The following is a 27983-nucleotide window of genomic DNA, read 5'->3' as shown; positions in this document are numbered from 1 at the left end:
TTTGTAATTTAGATCTAATTCCAATAAGTTTCTGAGTTTTTTGTTCCAAGGGAAAATAAATGTAAAGCAGGATTATTGACAACAGAAACTGAATGAAAACTAATCAAAAGAACAAAGAAAGAAGGAGTAAGCACTCTGAAATTGTTTTTAAAATTGCTTTAGCTTTTCGAGGATCTTTGCATTTCCATATAAACTTTAGACTCAACTTATCAGTTTTACCATAAAGCTTCCTAGAATTTTGATTTTCATTGCATCGCATCCATGGATCAGCATGGGGAGGAATTGACGTCTACTGAGTTTTGTGATTCATGAACGTGGTATATCTCTCCACTTATTTAGTTCTTCTTTAATTTCTTTCAATAATATTGTGTAGTTTCCAGCTTATAGATCTTACACATCATTTGTGAATTATTTTTTGCTTTTTCTTTGATGCTATTATAAATGGTGTTTTTTCTTTTTTTCTTTTCAATTATTATTTATATACTGAAATAGTTAATTTTTTACTGAGGTAATATTTATTTATAACATTATATGAGCTTCATGTGTACAACACTGTATTTATACTTCCGTGTACCCTACAGCGTGCTCACCACCAAAAATTTATTTTCCATCTGTCACCATACATTTGATCTCCTTTACCCATTTTGCCCTCTTTCCTACCTCTTGCCCTCTGGTAACCACTACTCTGTTCTCTGTATCTACATGTTTATTTTTATTTGGTTTGTTTTGTTTATTTTGTTTTTTTAATTGTTTATTTTTTTATATTCCACATATGAGTAAAATCACATGGTATTTGTCTTCCTCTGACTTATTTCACTTAGCATAATACCCTTCTGGTCCATTCACATTGTTGCAAATAGCAGGATATTCTTTTTATGGATGAATAATATTCCATTGTTTTATATATATATATATATATACACCACATCTTCTTTATCCATTCCTCTGTTGATGGGCACTTAAGTTGATTCTGTATCTTGGCTGTTGTAATTAATGTGACAATGAACATGGGAGATGCAGGTATCTTTTCAGATTAGTGTTTTTGTATTCTTTGGATAAATACCCAGGAGTGGGATAACTGGATCATATGGTAGTTCTATTCTTAATTTTTTTAGGAATCTTCATACTGTCTTCCATAGTGGCTGCACCAATTTACATTTCCACCAACTGAGGGTTCCCTCTTCTCCACGTCCTCACCAATACTTATTTCTTATCTTTTTGATAATAGCCATTCTGACAGGTGTGAAGTGATATCTCATTATGGTTTTGATTTACATTTCCAAGTAATTAGTGATGTTGAACATCTTTTCATGTGCAATCTGTATGTCTTTGGGAAAAAGTCTGTTCACCTCCTCTGCCCAGTTTTTAATCAGGTTGTTTGTCTTTTTGTTGGGGAGTTGTATGAGTTCTTTATATATTTTTGGATATTAACCCCTTATTGGATATATCATTTGCAAATATCTTCTCCTATTCGGTAGGCTGTCTTTTTTGTTTTATTTATTGTTTCCTTTGCTGTGCGGAAGCTTTTTATTTTGATGTAATCCCATTTGTTTATTTTTGCTTTTCTTTCCCTTGCCTGAGGAGACATATCTAGAAAGATATTGCTGTAGATACATGTAGATGCCCTTTATTAGGTTGAGGAAGTTTTTTGTTCCTAGTTTGCTGAAACTTTGTATCATTGAGTAGGTGTTGAATTTTGTCATATGCTTTTCCTGCATTTATGGACGTCATCATTTGGTGTGTTTTTGTTTTGTTCTTTAAGCTGGCTTAATATGGTGAATTATATTGCCTGATTTCTCAGATGTTAAACTTGACATTCCTGGGATAAACTCCACTTGGTCATGATGTATTAGTGGATTTGATTTGCTAATATTTTGATATACTGTTGGGTTTGATTTACTGATATTTTATTGGGGATTTTTGCATCTGAGTTCATGAAGGATTTTGGTCTAGTTTTTGTGTAATATCCTTGACTGGTTTTGGAATCAGGGTAATGACCTTGTAAAATGCGTTGTGAAATATTTCCTCCTCTTTTTTCTAGGCGAGTTTGTGTAGAATTGATATTTCTTCCTTAAATAGGGCGAATTCACTGAGGAACCCATCTGGGCCTAGAATTTTTTTTGCAGTCAAGTTTTTAAATATAAATTCATCTTCTTTCATAGATGCCAAACTCTTCAGGTTCCATATATATATTTCCTTCAGTACGCTTTGGTAGTTGGTGTCTTTCAAGTAACCTGTCCATTCATTTCATCGAAGTTGTTGAATTTATTGATATAAGCTTGTTCATAATAATTCCCTTATTCTTTTAATGGCTCTGTGATCTGAGTAATGTCTCTTTCATTTCTGATAGTAAATTATGTCAATTTTATTAATTTTTTCAAAGAAACTTCTATGGTTTCTTTGATTTTTCTCTGTGGTTTTCTGTTTTCTGTTTCATTGACTGCCATGCTTATCATATCCTTTTGATTCATTGACTTCTTTATCATTGTGAAATATCCTGTTTGTCTTTGGTAATATTCTTTGTTCAGAAGTTTGTCTGATTTGTCTGATTAGTATAGCCACTCTAGCTTTCTTTTGACTAGTGTTTGTATGGTATATCTTTTTCCTTCCTCCTATTTGTAACTTATCTCTTTCTTTAAAGTTGATTTCTTACAGAGAGCATATAATAGGGACTTGTTTTACTGTTTGATCTGATAATCTTTGCTTCTAATTGCATTGTTTAAATTATTCATATTTAATGTAATTACCAATATGGCATATGTTTTCATCTACCATCTTGGTAGTTATTTTCTCTTTTTTTCATTTTGAGTGAATTAATATAGTTCATAATTATAGTAGGTTTAATTTCTCATATGCAAAATATCAGTTAGTATAACCCACATAAGAACAAAAGTTCTTTGGAGGAGAGCCTCAATAATTTTTTTAAATGTAAGGGAGTCCTGGGACTAAGAAGTTTGAGAATTGCTCAAACTGTTTGGACTCCAGTCTCTTCTATTTCCAGTCAGTCTTGACTCTACACAAGCCTGCTAAATTAATACATCTTAAACAACTGATCACATTATCACCACTTCTTCAAAACTCAGTGATCTGCTATTCTCTGCAGGATGAATCTCTACACATGCTAGCATTGCATTTTAGGGTGTCTTAGGGATTTTATAATGTGAATCCAAAATTCACATTTTAGCTTCTTTCTCATGAGGATTGCTCTCACATACTCTGCATTTCACACAGCATGTTCCCCCAGACACCCTGTGTCCTTTCCTGTCTTTTGCCATTTATCACACTTGTAACTCTGCCTAGAATGCCATTTTCCTATTGTCAAAAGTAATCTCAACTTTCATAGTGAATCTTTATAGCATTTACCAGATTCTCTTTTATATTAGTTATTTACATACATGCCTTTACTTGTTTTTATATTAGACATAATAAAAAATGTAACATATTGCATTTGTATAATCCATCACGGTTTATAAAAGTCTTTCATGTGTGCTGGTCGTTTTTTTTTTTTTTTATCCTTACAGTATTTAGTGAGGTATGTAAGACAGGTGTTGCCATGTTAAAGCTAAGCAGAATAAAACTCAAAAGGTCACATGGTTTGTCTGAGGTCACATAATTATCAAGTGGGAGTCCTCTGATAACACTGCGCTACAGGGATCTTTCTCCTCTGTCACATTTCCTCACTGTCGGCATGATAGAAACCTTACTTACTTTTTCATTTAATTTTTACCGTAACCTGCGTAGCAATCAATCCATTGATGTAAGTAGTGGTATTTTCATGTGTTGATGAGAAAATTGAGCCTCAGGAGGGTTATTGTAATATGTGGCCCCAGGATGTGAGCTCATCATTCTGAGCTGGGCTCCTTGCCTCCTTATGGCTATGTGGCTCTCACAGGTCATTTTAGAGCTTCACCTTCTTAGGACTTTTAATCATGAGGGCTAAAGGTTAGTTTAAATTCTCTTTGTTTAGAATGTGTCATCTGAGTTTTCTGATTTACTGAACTTTTTATTTGCACTGCTTGTGAAAATTTTGCAAAAAAGAGGTTTATTTAGTAATTTTGTTTATTTTAGGCAGTATTTGGCAGTTGTATTCAAAGATAAACCCCTGGAGTTATGGGATGTTAGGACCTGTACCATTCTTAGAAAAATGTCCAAAAACTTCCCTGTGATAACTGCTTTGGTAAGTTACAATTTAAGAAGTAAACAGTTTATTTAGGTATGTATGTATGTGATGAATATTTTTCTTAAGCTTGAATTGAAATCATTACTCCTGTGTATTTTCTTGTTAAAAATGTGTATTCAGAGAAGATGATCTAAACAAATGGAGACAACTCTTATTTTCTTGGATGGGTTAAGCTAATATTATATTAAATTCCAATTAAAATTTAATTTAGATATTTTGAGGAACATGATAAACATATTCTAAAATATTTATGGAAAAATAAAGGTGATAGTCAACCTTGAAAAAGGAGGAGTAATGTAGGCAGTATGGGTGGGGGTCGGACCCATCCTACCCCATACAGTACATATTATTAAACCATAGAAATAAAAGCAATGTTATATTGGCCCAAGAAGGAGAAATGGATCAGTATAATAAAGAGCTCATTAACAGACCCATGAATGTTTGGGAACTGAATGTACAGTAAAGTAGCTCACAAACCCAAGAGGAGGAACAGACTGTTTAGTAGACAGTATTGGGGAAACTGTCTTACTTTATGGAGAAAAATACTGGATCTCTGCATAATGCCATATTCAGAGGTGGGCTCCACAGGATTAATGACCTAAATGTAAAAAAAAGTAAAGCTATAAAATTAATGCAAATACAGAAGAATATTTTTCTATTCTGGGGGCAAAAGAGGATATCTGAGGCTCAAACCAAAAGGCAAAAAAATTGAATGAATTTGATTATATCAAGATTGGTGCTTTCTATTCAATGAATCAGACCATTGTCAAGGTTAAATATAGAAGACAAGTTGAAAAAAGAAATTTTCCAGTGTCTAAGATGGACAGTGGGCTAACTAATCCCTCTAAGGGATTAGTATTGTGGGAACTCCTGCAGTGAAGCAACAGGAGCCCCAGTGGAAGGACGAACAAGCATGTGAGCAGTTAATGAATGGCAGGGAAACCTAAAAGGCCAACAAGCATGTGAAGAAATGTTCAAACTCATCGGTTTTGAGATGTGCAAAGTAAAATAACTATGATATACCTTTTAGACACAAAAAGTGTAAAGCCATGTAGCATCCCATGTGGGTGTAATATGGGCTATAGGAATTCCTTGGCACTGCTGATAGGTATCTAGACCAGTGAAGCCATTCTGCAGAGCAAACTGGCAGCACTTAGGCAAACACAGACATCCTCTGTATTCCAGCTGATCAGCTTCTGGTCATACAGGAACTTTTGTGAGGATATTGACTGCATTGTAATTTGCCGTGAGGAGAGTATAGAGACAATCTGGGTGTCTTTTGCTGAGAAACTAAACTAAACTAAAAACTAGGCTAAAAATTGGCAGATGTACCTATGGAGTGTTATATAACATGCAGAAACAACAGAGGTGGGATTTGAATACATTGCACTGAGTAAAAGGAGTTAGAAACAGGAGGAGATATATAACACACTACTGTTAATGCAGATCACAAATATGTGCATGTAAAATAACTACATGTTAAGAATTTATACATATGAGAGGATATTAGATTAAATGCATTAGAATAAGCAGGAGTAAATAAATAAAAGGAGAGGTTTGGGGTGGACCTACAGATGATAATGGGCCATGATTGGAGGAGTGTGATCATCTTACCTTGTGTACCTAAGGGGGAGGTGGGGAGGTAAGGAGTGGGAGATACCATCATTAAATGTATTATTTTCATTCTGTAAAAAATGAAAGCATCAGAAGTCTAAAACCTGTTGGAGTTGGCCATTAAACTCTTTTTCCTTAAGCTGTAATTGAAGATTAGAGGTAGAAGGAAATAGAGGTAGATCATTAAAATATTCTACCATAGCTGTAATGAAGATGCATTCATTCAACCTTTCTGAAAAAAGGAAAACCTAAGAACAAATTGTGAATTCATATGTAATAATAATAAGTGACGCTGGGCAATGGCGGGTATGCCCAGCTCTTCTGGAAGGGTTCTTTGACAGAGAAACTGATCACTTGTGGGCATGTCTGTCTTTGCTTCGCAGGAGTGGTCACCTTCTCACAACTTGAAGAGCTTAAGAAAGAAACAGCTGGCTACCCGAGAGGCCATGGCCCGCCAGACCGTGGTCTCAGATACAGAGCTGAGTGTTGTTGAGTCATCTGTGATCAGGTACCCTGTTTCCGCCCCTGTCATTTGTAATAGCCAAGTCATGGTTGGGAAATTGACAAGTGTCATCCCAAGGCACCTCTAGTCTGCTTTTGAACATACATTGGTGTTTCAGTACATGCTCCTATTACTATAGAGTTAGTTTTAGTACTGCACTGCTTGGTGCAGTTTGCAGCAGTAACCGGTGCAGTGACATCTACACATCAGCACCTGTTAGTGAATATGATCTTTCTCAGTGCCCTTCTGCTCCATAAACTTCAGCTTCTGAAATTCAAATGAATGTAGCATGAATATCCAGATGGATCATATTGTCATTTATGTTCACCAAAGGAAATGTATTAGGGATTCTAACTTACGTACCACCCCGCCCCCATCCCACTAAATTTACAAATAAAAAACTTCAGAGAGAATGATGAGTCGAGGTAAGGCCTCTGTTCTGCAGCAGAAACAGCGAAAAGGCTTTTTTTCTTGTGTGAGGTCTAGATCACCACGTTTTTCTGTGCAGGGTAAACGTTCACTCGTGGCATTCGGAGTAATTTGTGTTTTCCTGTTATTACTAGGCAAAGATTAGTTTCAGCCTTTCTTTTTTTTTTAAATGGTTTTGACCCCCTGTTAATGCATCTGTATTTGGGGTGAGTTAATTAACTATGTCACTCTAGGGAAAAGAAATATCTTTATCTTATTTTCCTCTATCCCAAAGCTTGTTGCAGGAGGCTGAGAGTAAATCTGAACTCAGTCAGAACATCTCTGCCCGGGAGCATTTTGTGTTTACCGATAATGATGGCCAAGTTTATCATCTCACTGTTGAAGGAAACTCAGTGAAAGATAGCGCTCGGATTCCACCAGACGTGAGTCCAACCTGTGATTAAATCTTCATCAAGATTTCTTATCAAAGTCCTTATTGGTTCTATATCCAGTGAAGCCATAGTTGAGTTTGAAAACTATCTCAGAAAAGTGTAATGTAAATAAACTTTACTAAGGAGCTATTATCACTGATTAAACTTGTTCCGTACTGCTAGAGAACAGCATTATAACTGTTTCGATTAAATACTTAGCCGTGTGTTACTCATTTTTATCAGTATAATAATCCATGAGGAATTATTTACATTGTATCTATGACAAGACTGAGGGAGAGTGAGTAACTTTCCCCAGGTTGCCCAGCCTAGTGACGTGGCAGAGCAGCATTTTAAACCCGTCTGTCTGTCTGACTCTAGTTTCTTTTCTTTCCATTTCAAGCATTACCCTGAAGGATTTGACTAAAACCTAGTATTATTTTTGGGTAATAGTAATCAGGTTGTAGGTGTAAAAATATTTATTAATATTTACTAACATATATATCCTCCTGTGGGCTTGTGGAGTTCTCTAACCAAGGTTTTGTAGTTAATAATTTGCGTCAACATGTATCTCACATGTTTTTTTTTTTTTTTTTTTTTTTTTTTGCGGCACGCGGGCCTCTCACTGCCGTGCCCTCTCCCGTTGCGGAGCACAGGCTCCGGACGCGCAGGCTCAGCGGCCATGGCTCACGGGCCCAGCCGCTCCGCGGCATGTGGGATCCTCCCGGACCGGGGCACGAACCCGCGTCCCCTGCGTCAGCAGGCGGACTCTCAACAACTGCGCCACCAGGGAAGCCCTCACATGTTGTTTTTAATGGATGGATGAAGAAGATGTTTTTGTTAACGAATAATACTATAACCGTTAAGTGGAGGATGAGATGGTTTTTTAAATATATATATATTGATTTAAAATTGTTATCTAAAAATGGAATGTTGTAGGCGAATGCCAACCCCCATATTTTACAGATGATTCAGAGTCTCATGAGGTTGCAGTGAGGATGTTGGCTGGGGCAGGGGATCCCCTTCCCACATGGCTCGCTCGCATGGCTATTAATGCTGGCCGTGATGAGAGGCCTTGGTTCTTCCTCACATGAACCTCTCCATAGGGCTGCCTGAGTGTCCTCAGACATGGCAGCTCGCTTCCTCCAGAGCGAGTGATCAAAGAGAGAGCAAAAGAAAGCTGCAGTGTCTTTCAGGACCTTGTTTTCAGAAGTCACATTTTCACAGTATGCTGTTGGGTCACAGTTCATTGTGAGAGGTGACTACCAAATGACGGGAATACCAAAGGCAGAATCAGGTAGGGGGGTGGGCCTCTTAGGGGCTGGCTACCACATCTTCCTTATTAACAACTTTAGAAGAATTGAGGGCATTCAAAAAACCTTCATTAATAAAGATTGAAACTAGCATGTGAAAGTGCTTTTCAAACTGTAATTATATTTGTACTGTTATATAGAACAAGTCATATCTGAGACTTGGTCATGTCTATTTTAAACTCTCTAATATTGCCAGAAGTTTTCACTAGTGTGAAAATAATGCAAATGTGAAAAATTGATATTTGGTAGTTATAAGTAGGAGCAGTAACTTTAAGTGTGTAGCAAGAAAAGCTACGGTTAAAGGGTGTGGACATAAGACTTGCAGTGTAATGAGCTGTCCTCTGGAAAATCAGTTTGCTTCCTTAGTAATATTCAGACCTCCTCCTCTAGACTCCAGAGAAGGACCCATCTGAACTCCGATAGCGGCACTTGAAAATAGCTCAGTCTCGTTGTTTTCTAATCACATCACATTTGAGATTAGAATAGAAATAATCCAATAATTTTTGAGATTCTAGTTCCCCCTCACCCTAAAAAAAAGTTTAAAATTTTTGAACATTAGACACATGAATTTTTCTTTTTGTAACTGCTTCTTTCAGGATTGTTGCACCACACAGCTTTTAAGATTCTACACTGTTTTATGGAGATCTGAAGTCAGGCTATAGCAAGTCTCTATTCTGCCTGCCAGATCATTTTATTCCACAGCTAGAAGCAGCTTCCTCAAGGAATGACCATCCTAATAAGGATCCAGCCTTATTAGTGAAATTAGTGCATATTTTAGAGCAGATTATTTTTAGGGAAAGAGAATTAAGCATCTACTGTATAAAACATGAGAAATTGGTTTTGGTTCATTATTTTTATTTGCAGTAATCAAAATATTTTTCAATGACTAATATGTAGAATTTAGGCAGAGGTTTTGTTTGTTTATTTTAATCCAATATTTATCTTACCCTCCTCCCAAATGTAAAGTGTTAAACATTTGTTTTGATTTGAAACTTCCCCTGAGTTTTGGCCCCAGAACTATACAGTATATAAAATTGGAAAAGAAGAAGAAAGCTTGACATATTTTAAATTATGTTCTCATGGAGAGTTTATAGTTGACTGACTGCCTTTATTCAGAAAACCAGAATAGCAGGAGAGAATGAATATCTTTGCTTTGCTGCCAGCCTTACTTCTGATCTTTTGAACATCATATTTTACAGGTAGGCAACATATCAATGTCAACTAATAATACTCTATCATAGAGTTTTAAATCTTACACTGGTTCTCTTGGGATTATTTGGAGTCACAAAGCGAGTTTGTGCCACATCCTCTGAAAGCACCTTAGACTTTCCATATGGCTTATATCCCATCAACAAGCTCTTAGGTAGAAAGGTCTGGGTTGTTAAATTGTGCAGTTGTATTAATACATCACTTGTAATTCTAAGCTGGTAACACTGATTTCTGGGCAAATTTAAACTTTAATATTCTAATTTTTAGAAGTTAGAAAATAAGATTATAAAATGTAAAAAAAATTTAAGACTGAAAAAGTAAATTTAAAGGCAAATTCTTAAACATTCTGTTAATATGGTCAGGAGAATAGAAATAAGATCTTTATACTATACAGAATTCTATTTAACATAGCTTTCTAAGTTTTTTATTAATTGAATTCATTAAAATACTCAATCCAATTTTTTCTTTTGTTTCTTGACTAACACTATGATTTATGCAGTATTTGGTGTGTGTGCAAGTCTATTAATAGCCAATTTGGCAAACCCTTGGAACTTTCCTACTTATTACTATCGATGCCATGAGAACTAAACACGTGAATTTTTACATTGTTCTATAAATTAAACAAGATTTCTTTTAATATAAGTAGAGAATAAGTAGAAGAGTAATTGAGCAATAATATTGTTTAATAGCTAACATGTATTGACTGTTTACTCTGTGGCAGGCATTGTCATAAAGCCTTTACCTGTAGAAATTTATTAGCACTAACAGGAACTCCTCAGGTTCTGTGAGCTTACCTTACTTTATTGATGATAAGTTCTAGACACAGAAAGATTAGTAAACATGCCCCAAATCACACAGCAAATTAAATGATAAAGCTTGGATTCAAGCCCAGGCAGCTGACCCCAGAGCCCAGGCTCCTCGGCTCTCCATCACATGACCTCTGTGCATGTGTTAGAGCTTGAAGCTCCTTTCTCCCCACTTGGATTTATTACAGTAGTGTTTCATTCTTATATTTGTGTTTCCCTGTGTAACTTCTCTGCAGAGCCTTCTGTGAATTCAAATTGTGCAGATGCCTTTAATACACAGTATCTCTTCACCTTCCTTATTCCAGAAGGTATCAGTGAAGCTCTGGATCCCCTTTTTCTTTCTCTTTTTTTAATTGAAATATAGTTGGCATACAATATTATGTTAGTTTCAGGTGTACTACATAGTGATGGATCCTCTCTTTCAATAGAGAAATTGCTGAACAATTAGCTGTGAAACAGCTTTAAGTTTCCCCCAGAATAGATTTATTTATCCTTTTGCAGCGAGGGATAACTTGGAGACAGGAGCTCTCTTGAAAGGGTGTCCTTTCCTTCTCTTTTTTCTTCTTTTAATTTTCTTTTCTCTGAAGTAGTTCTTCCTCAAAAGACATCCCTTTTCTATAAATCTAGTTCAGATAACAATGTCTATCTAATTGAAATCTCCTGGTTCTTCTTAGTTGAAATCGAAATGCTAGGTAGCTCTCGTAGTGTCTGAACTCTGTTAGTGTTTGATGATGTTCTTACTAAAGCAAAACCATTTTTAATTAGGTTTTATTAAAATAGCTTTATTATTTTATCACAGTTATTAAATGAAAATATTTCTCTCTTATGACTGCTTGTAAGTGGTGAAATTGATGTGCATTTGTTGCTGTTGTTTTCTAGGGAAGTATGGGTAGTATTACCTGCATCGCTTGGAAAGGTGATACATTAGTTCTTGGAGATGTGGATGGAAATTTAAATTTTTGGGATTTGAAAGGCAGAGTATCCAGGTATGAGTCAAAAATGCAATCGTGTTATTTGGTTTAAAAAAAAAAATCTCTTGGTATGATTCCATTGGAGGCTTGTGCCTTGGTAATAAGCAGGGTCGCCAAATATGGTCATGTGGAGCTTGGACCCTTGGGTCTCTTGTCACTGAACTTGGGAGGAAGGGCCTTGAGCCAAACTCCGGAACATTCATAGAAGACCCTTATCTGCAGGTGGCTCATGCAGAAGTCCTGGGACACTATTCCAGCCATTGTTAAAGAGCAGACACTTTCTGTTATACGTGGCCCCTGTCCCAGAAAGCAGAGATTCTCCTGTCACATCACTAGACCGTGTCAAAAACAGAAATAGAAAGAGACATTGGACATATCTCTTGATGATGAGATATTATTCTACTTCATATTGGTGTTTTGGTTTTTGTTTGTTTGTCCTCAGAGGAATACCTACACACCGAAGTTGGGTGAGGAAGATTCGTTTTGCCCCTGGTAAAGGAAACCAAAAATTAATAGCAATGTACAATGATGGAGCTGAAGTATGGGATACTAAAGAGGTAGGCCCAACTCCACGTGGGTACACCGCAAATGAAGCTGCTGGCCACAGGAACTATGTATTTTTTTCTTCCTTCTGATTTAGAAATGAAAACTATGTAATGGGTTTGTCAAGCTTATTAAAAGTTTTCTTCCTTTAAAATTTTTCTTTCACAGTATTTCTGTTTTAAAGGTGATAGCTCAACAGATTTTTAATGTTATCACTATCTTTGGGACCTTTAAAATGCAGTCTGCATGTGGAAGGTAGACTGCCAAAGACTGTTCAGTTTTGAACGTAAACTGGACCTTTGCCACAGGCGCTGTCTTTCCTTGACTGTTTAATCTGGAATGATAAACATCTTCCTTTTCTTTGTGAAAGTGACAATCAAATTCACTCTTGAAGGTTCAGATGGTGAGCAGTTTAAGAAGTGGAAGAAATGTAACCTTTCGGATACTGGACGTGGACTGGTGTACATCAGATAAAGTGATTCTGGCTTCAGATGATGGATGTATCAGGATCCTGGAGATGTCCATGAAGTCCACATGTTTTAGGATGGATGAACAGGAGTTAACCGGTATGGAGTTCTAGGGAAAGGATGCTTGGAAACCTGTCTTTATTTTGCACCAGCTGCTCTCTTCGGGGGAGAGAGATGCTTCTGTTTCATCTCAGTCTTGCTTTCTGGGAATCTGAGTTCAAGAAAATATTATATATTAACTTAAAGCATGAGTGTCTTTATTGCTGAGATGCTAGACTCTTTGTAACTGCAGACGTCAGTCATTCCCTGACTCTGGTTTACCAAGCGCCCCTTCCTTGACCCTTTTCTAAGCGCTCTGTCAAAAGAGCAAAGATGTTTACATTTATAAAAATGGCTTCCGCAGACTTTAGGAGAACTCATCAGAGGACATAAATCTAGTGATAAGGTGCCGCTGGCTTTTTAATAGTGAGCCTTATATCTTTCTCAACCATGCATCATGGAGAAATCACTTTGGAAAGTGTTCTAAGTATCATGAATTTTGATGCCCATTTTATGATTTGTTAAAGGGCCAGTCAAAACAAAATTAGATGATTGCGCTACCTTACCCTTTTTTGTATGGTTTTGTATGGTTTATGCTTCCAGATTTTTTTTTCCAGAGTGAAAAATATTTTAGCAAAAATAGCCGTGACTGTAAAAGGAGGATGAGAAGTTTGTGAACGCACCCATCAATCTACTTGAAAATCAGACTTCCTTCATTAAGTTTTCTCCAAGCATATATTTGGTGTACACTCTAAGCTATCTGATCTGTAAAAAAAAATTTCATTTGAGAATCGTTTAGTCATTTATTGAGTTTCATCTTAGAAACTGTCAGCTCTGGGAACTGTCTGTACCTCTGTAGAGTCAGTCTTTGGCACATTCGGAGGCAACAGTGTTTTGAAAACCTGCCCCTTCATGTTATGTTTGTGCTTGAGGCACTACCAAGCTGCTGTTTATGTTGGCTGGGCTACCTTACGTTAGGTGTGCTTTTGTGTGTGTCACTGCCCCACCCTGCCACTGTGTTTGGAAACCACCACTTCTTATTCCGTAACCGTGTCTGCCATCTGCTGAGGCAGAAATGGAGCATTGCATTCCCATATGTGTCCTTGAGACACCTGCCGGCTCTGCAGACGTAACAAGACTTCCTCCTAGGGAAGGACAAGCATAGATACTTTTTATTTTTATTTTTATTTTTTTTTGCAGTATGCGGGCCTCTCACTGCTGTGGCCTCCCCCGTTGCGGAGCACAGGCTCCGGACGCGCAGGCTCCGGACGCGCAGGCTCCGGACGCGCAGGCTCAGCGGCCATGGCTCACGGGCCCAGCCGCTCCGCGGCATATGGGATCCTCCCAGACCGGGGCACGAACCCGCATCCCCTGCATCGGCAGGCGGACTCTCAACCACCCGCGCCACCAGGGAGGCCCAATACTTTTTAAACATAAAGTTATTAAGGAAATGAAGGGAATTTCAAGGATAATTTTTCTTTTAGTTACTAATTCTAGGTAAAGAAGTGTGCAAATATAATCTAAATGTTTGAGAAACTTTTCTTTGACCTTTAACTTAAAATTTGTATCTAAAAATCTCCATAGCCAGGGGACTTATTTTTAAATTAAACTGACTACAGAATTAGAGCCCATCATTAGCACATACCCGAACGGCTGACCTGCAGCCAGATTTTAGATTACATTTTTCTTTTAAAGTGTTCCTAATACTAAAAAAAAAAAAAAAAAAAAAATTATTCCTATCCAATCTCTGTTGGTGTGACCTCAGCCAGAAAGCGAACAATTTTTAAATAATAATGGGGAAAGGTCAATAAAATTGTGCATATTTCCACATATTGAACTTTAAACTCAGAATAGCACTCAATAAATGTTAAAGAATAAAAACTGGTGAGAGTGTAAATATGGAGTTAGGAAAAAGATGTCTGTGTTTGCTGCCAGATATGTGCTGATTTGAGCTTGGAAAAATATCAATCTGTTTGATATAATATATTCCTATTCTGAGGAATTAGAAATGTATTTTGGACTTACTGATGTCAGATAAAAAAATCATATGAGGTCATATGCAGTGATATAATATTTAATGTATTTTCTTCAATTCTCCTTGATGACAAGTAGAAAAATCATAATATATTGATTCCAATACGTTTTCTTAGAATAGCTTAGATCGTCTTCTTCTTCCACCTGGCCTTTATTTACATTTGTCTGATACCTCCCCCCGCCCCCACAAAGGGGGAGGTATCAGACAAATGTAGAAAATTGGAATCCCTGTTTTTGAGTTGGAGAATCTTTCTTGCCCACACTGCATAAAATGGCATAAAACAATCTTAAAATTCTTTTTAGCAGCATCTAAAAGGAATTCAAGAGTATGAGACGTTAATAACATTTAGTATGATGCTGTTTCCAAGCACTTTAAATAGTATCACTATGGTGTCAGAGACTCTTCAGTCTCGCTTTCTCCCCAACTCTTAGCCCCTGTGTCGCAAGTAGTGATTACATTGAATTACTCTCTGAGTTGCCACCAGACTTACACACCATTCCCTGCTGACTTCTCTGTCAACTGTCTATAGCTGAAGCTTTATAGTAGTATAAAATTTTACTTATTAAAAGCAAAAACTGTTTTTTGTCTAGAACCTGTGTGGTGCCCATATCTCCTTGTTCCAAGGGCCGCCCTCGCCTTGAAAGCTTTCTTATTACATCAGCCTTGGAATGGACGGTATTCTTTAGACATTTCTCATCTGTAAGTTTTTTTGCATTTTTGTTTTCCTTTCCTAATTGATTTAAGATTGAAGGACACCCATGAAAATCAGCGGTGGCCTGTCTCCAGGGCTTATAGGGACTGGAACCTTAAAGCCGAGCTGGAGCAGTAATGGCAGACCCTCTAGAAGAGTCACTGAGCTGCCTCTTGCCTTCACCCTCCTGGGGACCTCGGGGAAGCCTGAGCCTGTGCACAGCTGCGAGTACACATGCTGCTTTCAGGTGGCTTTGTGCTAGTCTTACTGTCTGAACGTGGGGCATGGCGTACTGAGTGTGAAGAGGGCCAGTTGAAGCCGAGAGGAATTTGGGGACAAGATTAATTCTTTTTAGAAGCAGCCTGAAGGGGCCTACTTCAGAGGTATTTTATGTTTTATGGTCTGCCTCATTGCAAAAAAATATTCACATTATTAGTGGTTATTAGTTCAGCTACCACAGGTGTTCCAGGACTTATGCCATGTGGAATGCACAGATAAGCATGGGTTAGGGGAATTAAAAAGATAATCATATGATGGGGTGTCTTTTCTCCAAGAAGTATCTACTTAAATAAATGAATGGTCATTTTGCAGAGCAGAACAAGCAGATTCCTTTAGTCATTGCTAAGTTCCTTATTAACATGAATCTAAATCTGATAGTTTTTAGAGCTCACTGATAAATTTTCTGGTTTCTTGAAAGCCAAGGAGACTTTCTGTACTCATTTCTTGGTTTTGACTAAATAACATAAAAGCAGACATTAAAGATGATTGGTAGGTTCCTGAGTAGACTGTTGCTATTTTGGTCTACAACCAGGTTTTTAACCAAGGACTACAAACTTCTATATTAATACAACTTTTTTTCTGGTGAAGAAATAAATTGTTGTAAGTGAAGAGAAAATGAACTCATTTAAAATCTTTTCTTGGTACAGTGATTACCCAGAAAATGAAGACATAAAGAATCTCCTTCAAGAGCAGTTGAACTCATTGTCTAAGTAAGCACTCTAACTTTGTTTTATTAGAAGATAAGAATATGAAAAAAAAAACATAATGATTTAGGCTTTTTAAAATTAAAATAAGCTTTGTTTTAGAAAATGTTTAGTGGCCCACGGAGAGACCATTCTGTTCACAGAGGTGTGTTTCCCTTTAGAATCTTTGTCTTGTGGAAGTAAGGTTCAGATTGCTGTGCGGTGGACATCTTGTAGCTCAGCCTGCCTCCAGCACAAGCCCCCTACGAAGCCTCATGTTAGAGGGTGTACACAGGGCGATTCTTGTGTGTCCGCTTCCCTCTCCTAAAGTGAGCTCTCTGTGTCAGGAGCTGTGTGTGCACTGTTCTGGCTAAGAAATTAATATGCTCCCTAGAGCCAAGAGCATTTAAAAATATGTACTGGGAATCATATTGGAAAGGAAGTAGAAAAATATGGGTCCACAAGGAGTTCTTGGTAAAACATAACATGTTTTTGCAATCTAGACTCTGCCACATGTATTTTAATACTTAATAAATTAACGTAATAGAATATTTTATTGATGTCAAATTCGAAATAATTATTGTTTTCTCTCTTCCAAGGTTAGCCTTTATGTTTAAATGGAAAAGAATAGATTTAAAGACTATCTTCCCTTCTTCCTGATTTATAAATCTTCTATATTTGGCTATTTTAGAAATAGCAATTTATAAAAACACTAGCCTTTCTTCCTTAAATATTTTAACTTTTGAATACGTTCAAGAATAAATTCTGAATGCGTCTCTAAAGTATGTACTGTTCCTGATGATTATCAGCAAAATCATTTTATCAACAATGACATTCTTGTTCCTATAGTTAGACAGCTGTTCATACTTTTAAAAACATGAGTTGAACTGCTTCAAGAAGCAAGAAGGTAAATCACAATTAGAGCCTTAAGCTGTGGTGGTTGATGGGTACTGCTTCTCCAAACCTAGATACACTCTAAGCCCTGTAAGCTTTTGCAGTTTCAGGGTCACAGCAAAGTGACTTCTTTTGTAAGTTCTAAACATACCCTTTGGGTAGGATTTTTCATTTTAAGAGTATACTGATTTATCTCCTTTATTGTTGGATTCAAAAATGTTGTCTTGCCTTTGTCTGGATTCCTGTCCGCAGTGACATAAAGAATCTCTTGCTCGATCCGGAATTTACTCTCTTGCAGAGATGCCTGCTTGTTTCAAGGTAACTCTGTTTGAAATGTTTTGTGTAAGATGGGGAATTTCAGGTTAACTCATTTCTTTTATTAAGGTTGTTAGTTAAGACCAAACTCTTGGATTTTAGAAAATATATCAGTTCATCCTTTATAGTTGGCTTACAATTAATTTTGAAAGTAGTACTACAAATAGGAAAAAAAAAACCCTACATTTTAAACATGAGGTCTAGGCCTTCTCTATTGAAAAGACTCCCTCCTAAAGACAGCTTTTTAAAATATCAGCTACAAAGTGCATAAATATACCTATATATATTGGTATACCAATATTGGTATTAAATATACCAGTAAATTATATTTAGAAGTAATAACCTATACATTCTTACTGTACAGTAGAGTTGTCTCTTATAAAAAAAGACATTTCCGAGGCTTCCCTGGTGGCGCAGTGGTTGAGAGTCCGCCTGCCGGTGCAGGGGACACGGGTTCGTGCCCCGGTCCGGGAAGAATCCACATGCCGCGGAGCGGCTGGGCCCGTGAGCCATGGCCGCTGAGCCTGCACGTCCGGAGCCCGTGCTCCGCAATGGGAGAGGCCACAACAGTGAGAGGCCCACATACCGCAAAAAAAAAAAAAAGAAGATATTTCCCTCCACTCCCCAGAGAATAAATAGCATATTATTTCCACACCTTATCTAGTCAGTTATTCCAGAGGAACTTCTTCCTTAGTTGGTCCAGATTGAAAGGTATGCTAATGGCAAACCAGGTAAATAATGGCCCAGGCTTCAGAACCATGGTGTTCCTCTTAACACAGAACAAAGGGGGATTTGGGTCTGAAGGGGCCTCATGCAGCCAGAGCCCTGTGCTGTTTGACACCCAGTAACAGGGCTGGAGGACTTGCAGCTTCACCTCTTCCACCCAGCCCAGCACGTGGTCTTTCACATGCCAGCACCATGCTCCGAGCACTTGAAGCTACTGTGGGAAGCCCCCATCCAGGCCCCACTCTGCTGTGTGAGTTCAGTGGAAACTTTGGTTTCACCCTTGCCAGGCTTTACGGCGATGAATCGGAGCTGCACTTCTGGACTGTCGCTGCCCACTACCTGCATAGCTTGTCCCAGGAAAAGTCAGCAAGCACACCAGCTGCTAAAGAAACTGCTCCTCAGGACAAAGTGAACAACCCACTAGACATATGTTATGATGTGCTCTGTGAAAATGCCTATTTTCAGGTATTATGTTTCATATATTAAAGACCTTTAAAGCTCTGTCTTTGTAAGTATCTTAACCTTGGGAAACTTTCGCACTAAGTAAAGGTCCACGTAATAGAAATGAGTCCCTTGGCACATTCACATAAAAAAGGATTGACTCAGTACTTGAAAAGCTCATAAATGCTTACAGAGTTTTTAAATAGACATTAAAATTTTATTATTAACAGTCTTCTAATTTTTTTTGGTCTTAAAATTTTTAACTTGGTTCATTTTAATTTTCTATAAATAACAAATAATTAATTTACTTGGTTTGAATTTGCTGTTCTGTATATATAAAGGTAGTTTCATAATTTTTTTAACCTCCAGTAGAGTACTAAATTACACATAGGGATTTTTCTTCCAGCTCTACTGAAGTGCCAGTTTCTGTAAGCAGGCAAACTTGCACACAGATTATAATACATTTCAACATTTTTTCTTCTTAGATTCTTATTAAATGTTAGATTTCTATGAAGCTGATTAATAACCTCAGAAGTCAAAGTAATGTTGACTAAAATGACTTTAAGTATAATTTAAATAATTCAAAAGTTTTAAAATCCAGCCTCAATTTTCTCTCTCTTTTTTTTTTCTACTCTAGAAATTTCAGCTGGAAAGGGTGAATCTCCAGGAAGTGAAACGGTCAACTTATGATCATACCAGGAAATGTACAGACCAGCTACTTCTCTTGGGTCAAGTATGTCAGTTTTTATAACTCTTTTCATGTTTCGCTGAGTTCCTAGTTGATTAGTAATTTACAGCATTACTTATACCACACACACACACACGCACACACACACACACACACACACACACTAGTGTTTCCCTAAAAGTATAAAAGTATAAGTATAAATTTATGCTTTCTTTCGAAATAAGACCAACAAACATTCTGAGAAAGCAAAGATATATATATGGTTAACCAGCTTGTAATTTTGGCTTCCATAATGTCACATGAGGCCTAACTAGTTTTGTTTTGTTTCGGTTTTGTGTCTTTGAATTGATGGGCGCAAAGCTTACGTAAGCACCTGTATAAACCAGAATGTGGTTTTACATTTGTCCTAAAGAAGCAGTGTTGTACTTTTGTTCAACTTGTATATACGTAAACAAAGTGTTCACGAACATTTCTGAGAAAAGTCCTCTTTAAGCTGAAAACTTCAGTGCTCCAAATTATGAATTTTAAAAGGTTATGTTGGAGGAAAACGGCCTCGTAATTAGAAGAACTGTTTCTCTTACTAGACAGACAGAGCTGTGCAGTTGCTATTGGAAACAAGCGCAGATAACCAGCATTATTACTGTGATTCACTGAAAGCCTGCTTGGTCACAACGGTCACCTCGTCAGGCCCCTCCCAGAGCACCATTAAGCTCGTGGCAACTAATATGATTGCCAATGGGAAGTTGGCAGGTAAGGCATGTATTGGGGTATATTCGTCAATACTCTGGAAAATCAGACCCACTCCTGGAAAGTAATTGGTTATTAGGGCTATTTCTTTCTTTTTTATATACACTGGAGAAAAGTAGAAAGATCACTGCTAGCCGTTGATAAGATGACCATGTAATGTAATCATCTAGACCAGAGTGCTTTTTCAAGAGTAAATGGGGCACTATTAATAATTGCCAAGACAATAGGCATAAATTGGGTAAACCTGGACACCCTAAATGCTGAAAACCAGTGAGTGAGGTAGGCTTTACTTGCTTGTTTTCTGGACTGTGTGTGTACTTCCAACCCTGTTCATTTGAGTGGTAACATGGTAAAGCCCTATTTTAATATTTTATTTTAAAATTTAGGTCAGTAATGTCTCCAATAGGTAGGTATAAAACGTCCAAGACCAGAGGAAGTCACATGGGGATTCTACCCTTTAGTGACTCGTCAGAGAGACAGCTCCAGTGTCACTGGTGGGGCTGCTGTTCTGTCTTCCAGAGGGTGTTCAATTGCTCTGCCTGATCGACAAAGCTGCGGATGCCTGCCGCTACCTGCAGACCTACGGCGAGTGGAGCCGGGCAGCGTGGCTTGCCAAAGTAGGTGATTCTAGGAGGTGCCTTGGACATTTGGGATAGAAAGTTCAGTCTTGAACTTCGGACTCAAGATTTAGAAGCATTTTTGTGGCTGCAAAGCGGCTTTGCAAATATTTTCTTGCAACTTTCATCCTCTTATTCTTTGAGTATAAATTACATTTCTGATTGCAAATTGGAGGTTGCATTCGTAGCAGTTAAGTGAAAGCAGCTGCCTCCTCTCCCTACTGGGGTGTGAGCCCAGACGACAGCCCAGAGGTGTTGCCAGGCCTTTCGGTCCCGAAGGTGTGGGTCCCCGTCACTGCTGGTCATGATGCTGCAGCATCAGGGGGTGTGTAATAAAGCAGAGCTGAGCTTTGTTTCATAGGTACAGATCCCGTTTTCCTTCTATAGTGCAGGATGTCTTTATTTTTAACGTGGGCATCTCTCCCAGGTCCGTTTAAATTCAGAAGAGTGCGCTGATGTTTTAAAGCGGTGGGTTGACCACCTTTGCTCCCCTCAAGTGAACCAGAAGTCAAAGGCCCTCCTGGTCCTCCTCTCCCTGGGCTGCTTTTCCAGCGTGGCTGAGACGCTTCACAGGTACACCCAGTGTCCGCGGCTGGTCAGGACCACCCGGGATTAACCACCTTACGCTGTCGTGAGGCTCTGCCGGGTGGATGGTAGTCCTCGGTGTCGGGAGTGAAGGGAGAAGCATACATTATAGGTTTATTTAAAAAGAAACCTGAAGGGATGGAACAGTCTATGTTTATTAATTCTTCATTTGGTCTAGGAACTGTGTTATTTTCCTACCAATATGCTAGGCACACCTAACAGGTACCTGTTTTAAAAGAATATTAAAAAAGTCTTCAGAGAATTGGGGACAATTCATCTTTGAGTAGAGCAACTGAGATGAAGGCTAGAAGGCAGTAGGAAGGGTGAAGAAAGTGTGGCGAGTTGGAGGTGTCCCTCTGAGAACCTTGAAGGGTAATTAATACTCATCACTTGTTATAGGACATTTTATTTATTTAAAAACTAAGGGAGGTAGGTTGAGGCAGATACTTCAAAAGCTTACTTGTTAAATCTGGGCAGTGGGTACGTGGATCCTTGTCCTATCTCTGTAGATTTCTGTGGAATTCAACGATTTCACAATTTTTTTTAAGTATTAATAAAAAAGAGCCGGGGGTTGGGGCATGAGAATTCTCCCTTCCTTTCCTCTAAGCCGGGGCTGAGAACGGTGCTGGTGCGACTTACGCAGCACTCGGGCTTCCGGGGAGAGTGTGTACAACTCTTTACATAGAAACACGCCCTGGGACGGCTCTCCTCTCAGATACCATAAATTACAGCACCTAACTCGTGTTCTGTTGAGCAGCATGAGGTACTTCGACAGAGCGGCCTTGTTTGTGGAAGCTTGTCTCAAGTACGGTGCGATTGAAGTCAGCGAGGACACAGATATCCTTTGCCGGGACATGTGTGCTGAAGGGGAGGCAGATGCTGTGAGTGGGTTTTAGAATCTCTCTTGGTTGTGCTGCTGGGGAAGAACTATTCTATCGAGAAAGATCTGTATTCTGACCTTCCAGAGCCAGGAAAGAGGGAGAAACGAGAGGGACGGAATCAGAAGGAAGGCTGTTGCACCACCGGCATCAGCTGTGAGATAGACGGAGGGTCAGGAAGGGCTGTAAAGGGGAGGGAGCCCGAATTTTGTAATGTTTTGTTTGAACTTAAAAAGAAGATAGAGGAAGACTAGGAAAGGTAGAGGAGGCTGCTACTGGAATAAATGCATACTGGAATAGAATAAAAAGACTTGCTGTTGGGCTTCCCTGGTGGCGCAGTGGTTGAGAGTCCGCCTGCCGATGCAGGGGACACGGGTTCGTGCCCCAGTCTGGGAAGATCCCACATGCCGTGGAGTGGCTGGGCCCGTGAGCCATGGCCGCTGAGCCTGTGCGTCCGGAGCCTGTGCTCCACAATGGGAGAGGCCACAGCAGTGAGAGGCCCGCGTACCGCAAAAAAAAAAAAAAAAAAAAAAAAAAAAGACTTGCTGTTATCCATAGGGACAGTCTAACATGGAACAAGACACAGCAGCACTTCAGAGAGACGTGTCATGCAGGCAGGTCACTGTGGTCCATGTATGACCAGGAGCATTTCAGTTCTTCTATAGGTCACTTGAGTCACATGTGTTTCTTTGAAAAGAATGAGCTTGAGAATCCAACTCCCAGGTCCTTGTTTTTGCAGAGGCCTTGTTGTTATATCATTGCACTTTTTCTTGAATTGTTACATTGTGGCCTCATTTCTACATGTCATGGTTTTGATTTTCTGTATATTTTTTATAGAAAATTAAACTGAACTCAGTGTCAGATATCTAGGCACTGGGGAAGTTGGCTCTAGTTTGAAGGAGCCATGTTGGATATCAGAACGCAGTGGAACAGGGCTGTCTAAAATCCCAGCACCCAGCCATCTGGAGCTCTTGCCTTGGGGCAGGCTTTGTAAATAGAGCCTCTCGGTGAAGCTCACCTGCCCCTTAAACCACTAGCCTCTCCGACTTTCAAACGGCATGAGCGTATGCACGTGAATTTCACTTTTTCTCATCCTTCTTTCTCCAGTCGTTAAGTGCATTTAGACCTTGGAGAACCTGGGAGGATGTTAGTTGGGTCTTGTAGAAGGACAAGCTCTGGGCTCAGCTGGTGCAAGTGCAGGGACATTACACACTGAAACATCGCCTCCCCCCGCCGGGAGTTGCCCTCCCCCGGGGAAGAGGTACCTGTGCTTCTCCCGTGCTGCCCTCCTGTGGACACTCCAGCAGAGCTGGTCATTGTTTCCGGCCTGTGGGAGGCTGGTGGAGCCCTTATTGCCCTTCTTTTCCTTAACTGTGGTTTACAGAAACTCATCTCTGCTATATATGCGGATTATGCCCGCAGTTTGAAGAACCTCGGTTTTAAACAGGGAGCGGTTTTTTTTGCTTCAAAAGCTGGAGCAGCTGGCAAAGATTTATTGAATGAGCTGGAGTTCCCCAAGCAAGAACTGACTGAAGAGTGACAGGTCAGCATGTACCAGGGCACGCGGCCTCGCGAGCAGTCGGCCGGGGCGTTGGTCTGGCTGAGGACGGTCACAGCCCAGGCTCATGAGGATGCTGTCCCTGCCGGGGTCCTTGTGGGTTGTTTCACTACACGTGCACAGCAGTATGTGAATGTTTATGCTGTCAGGAGCAGGTTCTAGGACCTGTATTTATCTCAGAGGAAGATGGGAACGCTTCAGATTTTGAAAGTATAACATTTTATACTTTTGGAGACAGTTTTAAGAGTCCCTGGAAACACTTTTAATTTTTTTTAAACTTAAGATCCAAGCAACTGAATTGCTTTTCTCATTGACTAGGTTTAAATCTATAGTAAAAGGAGTTTGTGAGACCTATTCTGAAATCTGTGCTTTGCCTGTGTTTATATACAGTCATTCCAGGTACAAACAGAGCAGAAACATTTAAACAGTAAAGGTGACTTACCATAGCATTCCTTGTTTTCTTACCTTGAAAACAGAACTGTTGATTTCCTGATTTAGGCAGTTGCTAAATTTTGTAATTTCAGGTTCATAGGCTCATAGAGAAATTGTAAGCTTTATGTTTTGTTCCAGTATGTGGAGTCTTGTATATTTTGGATTTTAACTCCGGTGATGCGTTACAGTAACCTCCTCTCTGAAGGCGCTGTTCTTTAATATTCTTTGTTTTCTTCCAATGACTGTACTATATAAGATGTGACTGTTATAAATTATTGCTAAAAATTTAAATGTGTATAATTTACAGAAATGATAAATAAAAAGCGACTTCATCCCAGCCAGACCTTCGCGTACTCTGAGCTGCTGCGCACCAAGCCGCTTTGCGGAACCCGGAGAACCTGGGCTGCGGGGACTCGGGCCCCAGCATAGAGCTGCCTCTGAGTTCCTGGGTGGGCAGGGCTCGGCTTGTGGCTCTCAGAGGTGAGGAAATGGCCTTCCTGTCTTCTCCTCCTGGACGTCCACGGTGGCACGTATCGTAACACCCACGAGGAGGTGTTTTTAGATAAAATCGTAGTCTCGGGGCTTCCCTGGTGGCGCAGTGGTTGGGAGTCCGCCTGCCGATGCAGGGGACACGGGTTCGTGCCCTGGTCCGGGATGATCCCACATGCCACGGAGCGGCTGGGCCCGTGAGCCATGGCCGCTGAGCCTGCGTGTCCGGATCCTGTGCTCCGCAACGGGAGAGGCCACAACAGTGAGAGGCCCGCGTACCACAAAAAAAAAAAAAAAAAAAAATCGTAGTCTCTACCCTTAGATATCAACCAGTCTGCCCCATCGGACAAGGAACTGAGATGCATGGAGAGGAAGAGCCTGTCCCGGAATGCTTGTTCCCAGGCCATTGCTTTGGCTAAATGTCCTAGAAGAAACCCAGGACCCATTCATTGGTCCTGTGATTGGCTAACTTTCTTGCCCTTTCTTTGCCTAGGTAGGTTACATAGAATTTTTGAAGGCCATGGGCAAACCCAGCTCTCTTTATATTGTTTATTAGTTAAATGATTGTCAGGATAGACTTTATTAATTCAACCGTCAACTAGCTAAAGGAGAAAAGAATGCTGGCCTTAGTAAGCAGAGGAAAAAAAACAAGAAATTCCAGCATAGGGCATCTTGAAAATTAAATGTGCTTTGGATTGGAGGCCAGCAAATAGGCAGTGAGCTGTTGCCTGATTGTGGGAACGGAGGAGAGGACCAGGCACAGCTCAGCAGCAGCTGCTGAGCAGAGAGGCCCGAGAGCCTGGAGCATGTCACAGACCGGCTGGTTAGGATGGAAGCCCGTCTGTGTCAAGATGCAACTGAAAGTCCCGTTCTGAACGGAACCTGGACTTCCCTTTCCCCGTGACCCTGTGGGCCCAAAGCTGAAACTGTGCTCCACGCCCCTCTGGTGAGCATTCGAATTCAAGGGCAGGTGAATCGCATTCACAGTCAGTCTTTCTGAACCTCAGCTTGCCTTTCCACGGCAGGTCTTTGAGCACATTGTGTTATCAATGCATTAGCAAAGGAGGCTTCCCAGGGTGACGCAAGCAGCGGGAATTGGGAAGGAGAGTGACCGTGACTTCAGGTCAGCAGGTGTCTCCCTGTGCAAGTCCCCACAGGTGTGCTTGTCAGGCCCTTGGCCCTTCCCTTGGCAATGAAGGGAGCCTGGGTAGAGGGGAGAAACCTGGTCTGGTGGGCAGGGGCTTCTGCGCAAGGGAGGCCCCGTGTGAGACCACTCCTCTGGCCGCTCTCACAGAGCCAGTTCCGGTCGCTCACTGTTACCTTTTTCCAGTTCGGTTAGTAATTGTTCTGTGGTTGGTGGCATGCTCTCGGCCTGCCTGCGCTCCTGCTTTAGGTATTTCCATCGCTTTGAAGGTGGGAGCAGAACCTTTTGTTCTTCTAAAATAGATAGCAGAGCAGCATCAGTACAAGCTTCATGTCCCTCCCAGATGCAACTAATCAGAAATTCTCTACAGAATAGACCTCACCTCGATATGAAAACAGTTCCTCTCTCGACTATTTGTTGCCTGGAGATTTCATCTTGCATGAAGACAGTATTAGGTTTCAGTGAATCCTCAGCTCGTGATCACCCATAGTGTTTCATTCTCCTCGGCAGCACTTCGTGATTGAAGTAAAGTGTTCAGGTACGAACTTGTAGTCATGCTAGAGTAAAAGAATTCTGCAAGGCAGAAATGACAGACAAGTGAGAATATTCTCTGAGCCAGTAGGGTTCTAATTGAGAAGAACAGAAGCTGCTGCTCCTATCTTGTAACTGATTTGACTGACTCAGAACAACTTGTGGATGAAAGAAGTCTCTCAATTAAAATGTAAAGGGGTTTCTAATTGGTTATACTTGAAGGTGCTGGTGTTTTAAAAGAAGAAAAGCGAAGGCGCTGGGCTTTAGGAATGCAGTTCTCCTGAGAACTGCTGGAATCCAATTGGATGGGCAGATTGCCCCACTTGCCTTTCTTGTCCTTAAAGGCTCCGTGCATGTGTTTGCTCCATCAGCCATGCCGGGCCCATGCAGAATACTGCCATGAAGACCCCACTTCTCTCCCACTCAGATTTTCAGTGACTGCGGCTCTCAGATGAGTCCCTGCAGGCATTTTGCCTCAGCATTTGGCTGTCAAACCTAAAAAGGCCAACTAAACACCACCGACCCTCCTTATTTTTTTCAGTGACATTGAGAAATATGACTTAGTCAAGGTGAAAGTAACTGTCCTAAGTACAAGAGAAGGAAAGACACTCTAGGTTCCGTAGGTGATATGGGTTGATATTTAGCTTTTCCATCTTCCATATTTATTTTTAGCAAAGCCAAGTGCAGTTAGGCAAGAAGGCGGTTAAAAACCCTGTGATGTACGGCTTCAGAAAGATTGAACACATTAGTTAAGACTTTAAGATTAGATAAAAAGACATTCCTCAGCCACCGCCTTAAAAACGTTGCTTGGGTCAGTTTTCTCTCGCGTTGACTGTCTTCTTGAAACTGAAGTCGGTGGGCTGGTGTGGGGCAGCAGTGTGGGCTGGTGTGGGGCAGCGGTGCGGGCTGGCGGGGAGCGGGGGCAGGTGGGTAGGCTGCACGGGAAGGGGCCCCTGTTCCGTGACTTCCTCCAGATGAAGGGCTGCAGAGTGTGGCCTGCAGACCTGCCTGTTCTGTAAACAAAGTTTTACTGGAACAACCATGACCATTTGTTCAGTGTCTGAGGCTGCTTTCAATTCAAGAGATTTGAGTATTTGCAACAGATACTCTATGTCCTAAAAAACCTAAAATATTTACTGTCTGGCCCTTTACAGGAAAAAGTTTACCCACTCCTACTCTAGGTCCATAATGCCAACTTGAGATGAAATTTCAGATGTCCAGTTGTCTTTCTGGGTACAGATCAGTGATCCTTCTCTGACTAGGTACACTAGAACTTAGCTCTTTTCAGAAAGATGTTGTTATAAGCGTCATAGCATCCGGCTCCTTTATGGGCCCCAATTCCCATGGCAGTAGGTCTAGGAAACTACGTACAACATGTATCACCCGGGCTGACCTTAGTCTTATTTCTGACAGTTCTGAGATAAATAGATGGTATATATACGTCATCAATTGATGATAGATAACATCAGCAGATGATAGAAAATTTATATCCAAGAGCTGTTTCATTATCAGCAATTTTAAGCAAATCTCAGTCTTACTCCAGACACCTCCTAACATGTTCTGCTGTAATAAGACCTCATTTTATTCCAATATTTTGACATTCTACCATCTAGAGCTTTCATGCTTCAGGCAGGGTGGAAGATGAAAAATCGTTACACCCTAAGCCCGTGGTAGGCGTTGCTGTTGCCGACGTGAGTTCACAGGGTACAGATGTTTCTGGACAGAAACCCTGGGTGGGGGAAGCCTCAGCATCTGATGACTCAGGCTTCG

The 27983-nt window shown here is 40.0% G+C and overlaps 1 protein-coding gene across 3 annotated transcripts in view; it reads left to right on the top strand.

The window, feature by feature from the left end:
* WDR11 (WD repeat domain 11) overlaps positions 1 to 24371 on the top strand; it is a 56630-nt gene extending 32259 nt beyond the window's left edge. For 2 of the 3 annotated variants that reach the window (XM_060098792.1, XM_060098801.1), the window contains 16 exons: positions 4069 to 4177; positions 6178 to 6302; positions 7000 to 7147; positions 11340 to 11446; positions 11874 to 11988; positions 12369 to 12540; positions 15106 to 15214; positions 16133 to 16195; positions 17315 to 17380; positions 18391 to 18568; positions 19182 to 19277; positions 19817 to 19982; positions 20499 to 20596; positions 21024 to 21169; positions 21939 to 22019; positions 23443 to 24370. In XM_060098792.1, the coding sequence (XP_059954775.1) occupies positions 4069 to 4177; positions 6178 to 6302; positions 7000 to 7147; positions 11340 to 11446; positions 11874 to 11988; positions 12369 to 12540; positions 15106 to 15214; positions 16133 to 16195; positions 17315 to 17380; positions 18391 to 18568; positions 19182 to 19277; positions 19817 to 19982; positions 20499 to 20596; positions 21024 to 21169; positions 21939 to 22019; positions 23443 to 23599 (1936 nt within the window). In that variant the 3' untranslated portion in view covers positions 23600 to 24370. Of the gene's footprint in view, positions 1 to 4068; positions 4178 to 6177; positions 6303 to 6999; positions 7148 to 11339; positions 11447 to 11873; positions 11989 to 12368; positions 12541 to 15105; positions 15215 to 16132; positions 16196 to 17314; positions 17381 to 18390; positions 18569 to 19181; positions 19278 to 19816; positions 19983 to 20498; positions 20597 to 21023; positions 21170 to 21938; positions 22020 to 23442 lie in introns of all 3 variants that reach the window. The other variant, XM_060098797.1, reaches the window with a different exon arrangement.
* The last annotated feature ends 3612 nt before the right edge of the window (positions 24372 to 27983 follow it).

Source organism: Mesoplodon densirostris, chromosome 1 (assembly GCF_025265405.1).
Source record: "Mesoplodon densirostris isolate mMesDen1 chromosome 1, mMesDen1 primary haplotype, whole genome shotgun sequence".
In the NCBI taxonomy this organism is placed as follows: Eukaryota; Metazoa; Chordata; class Mammalia; order Artiodactyla; family Ziphiidae; genus Mesoplodon; species Mesoplodon densirostris.
The sequence above is the reverse complement of the archived record's forward strand: the minus strand, read 5'-3'. Positions and strand labels throughout refer to the sequence as shown.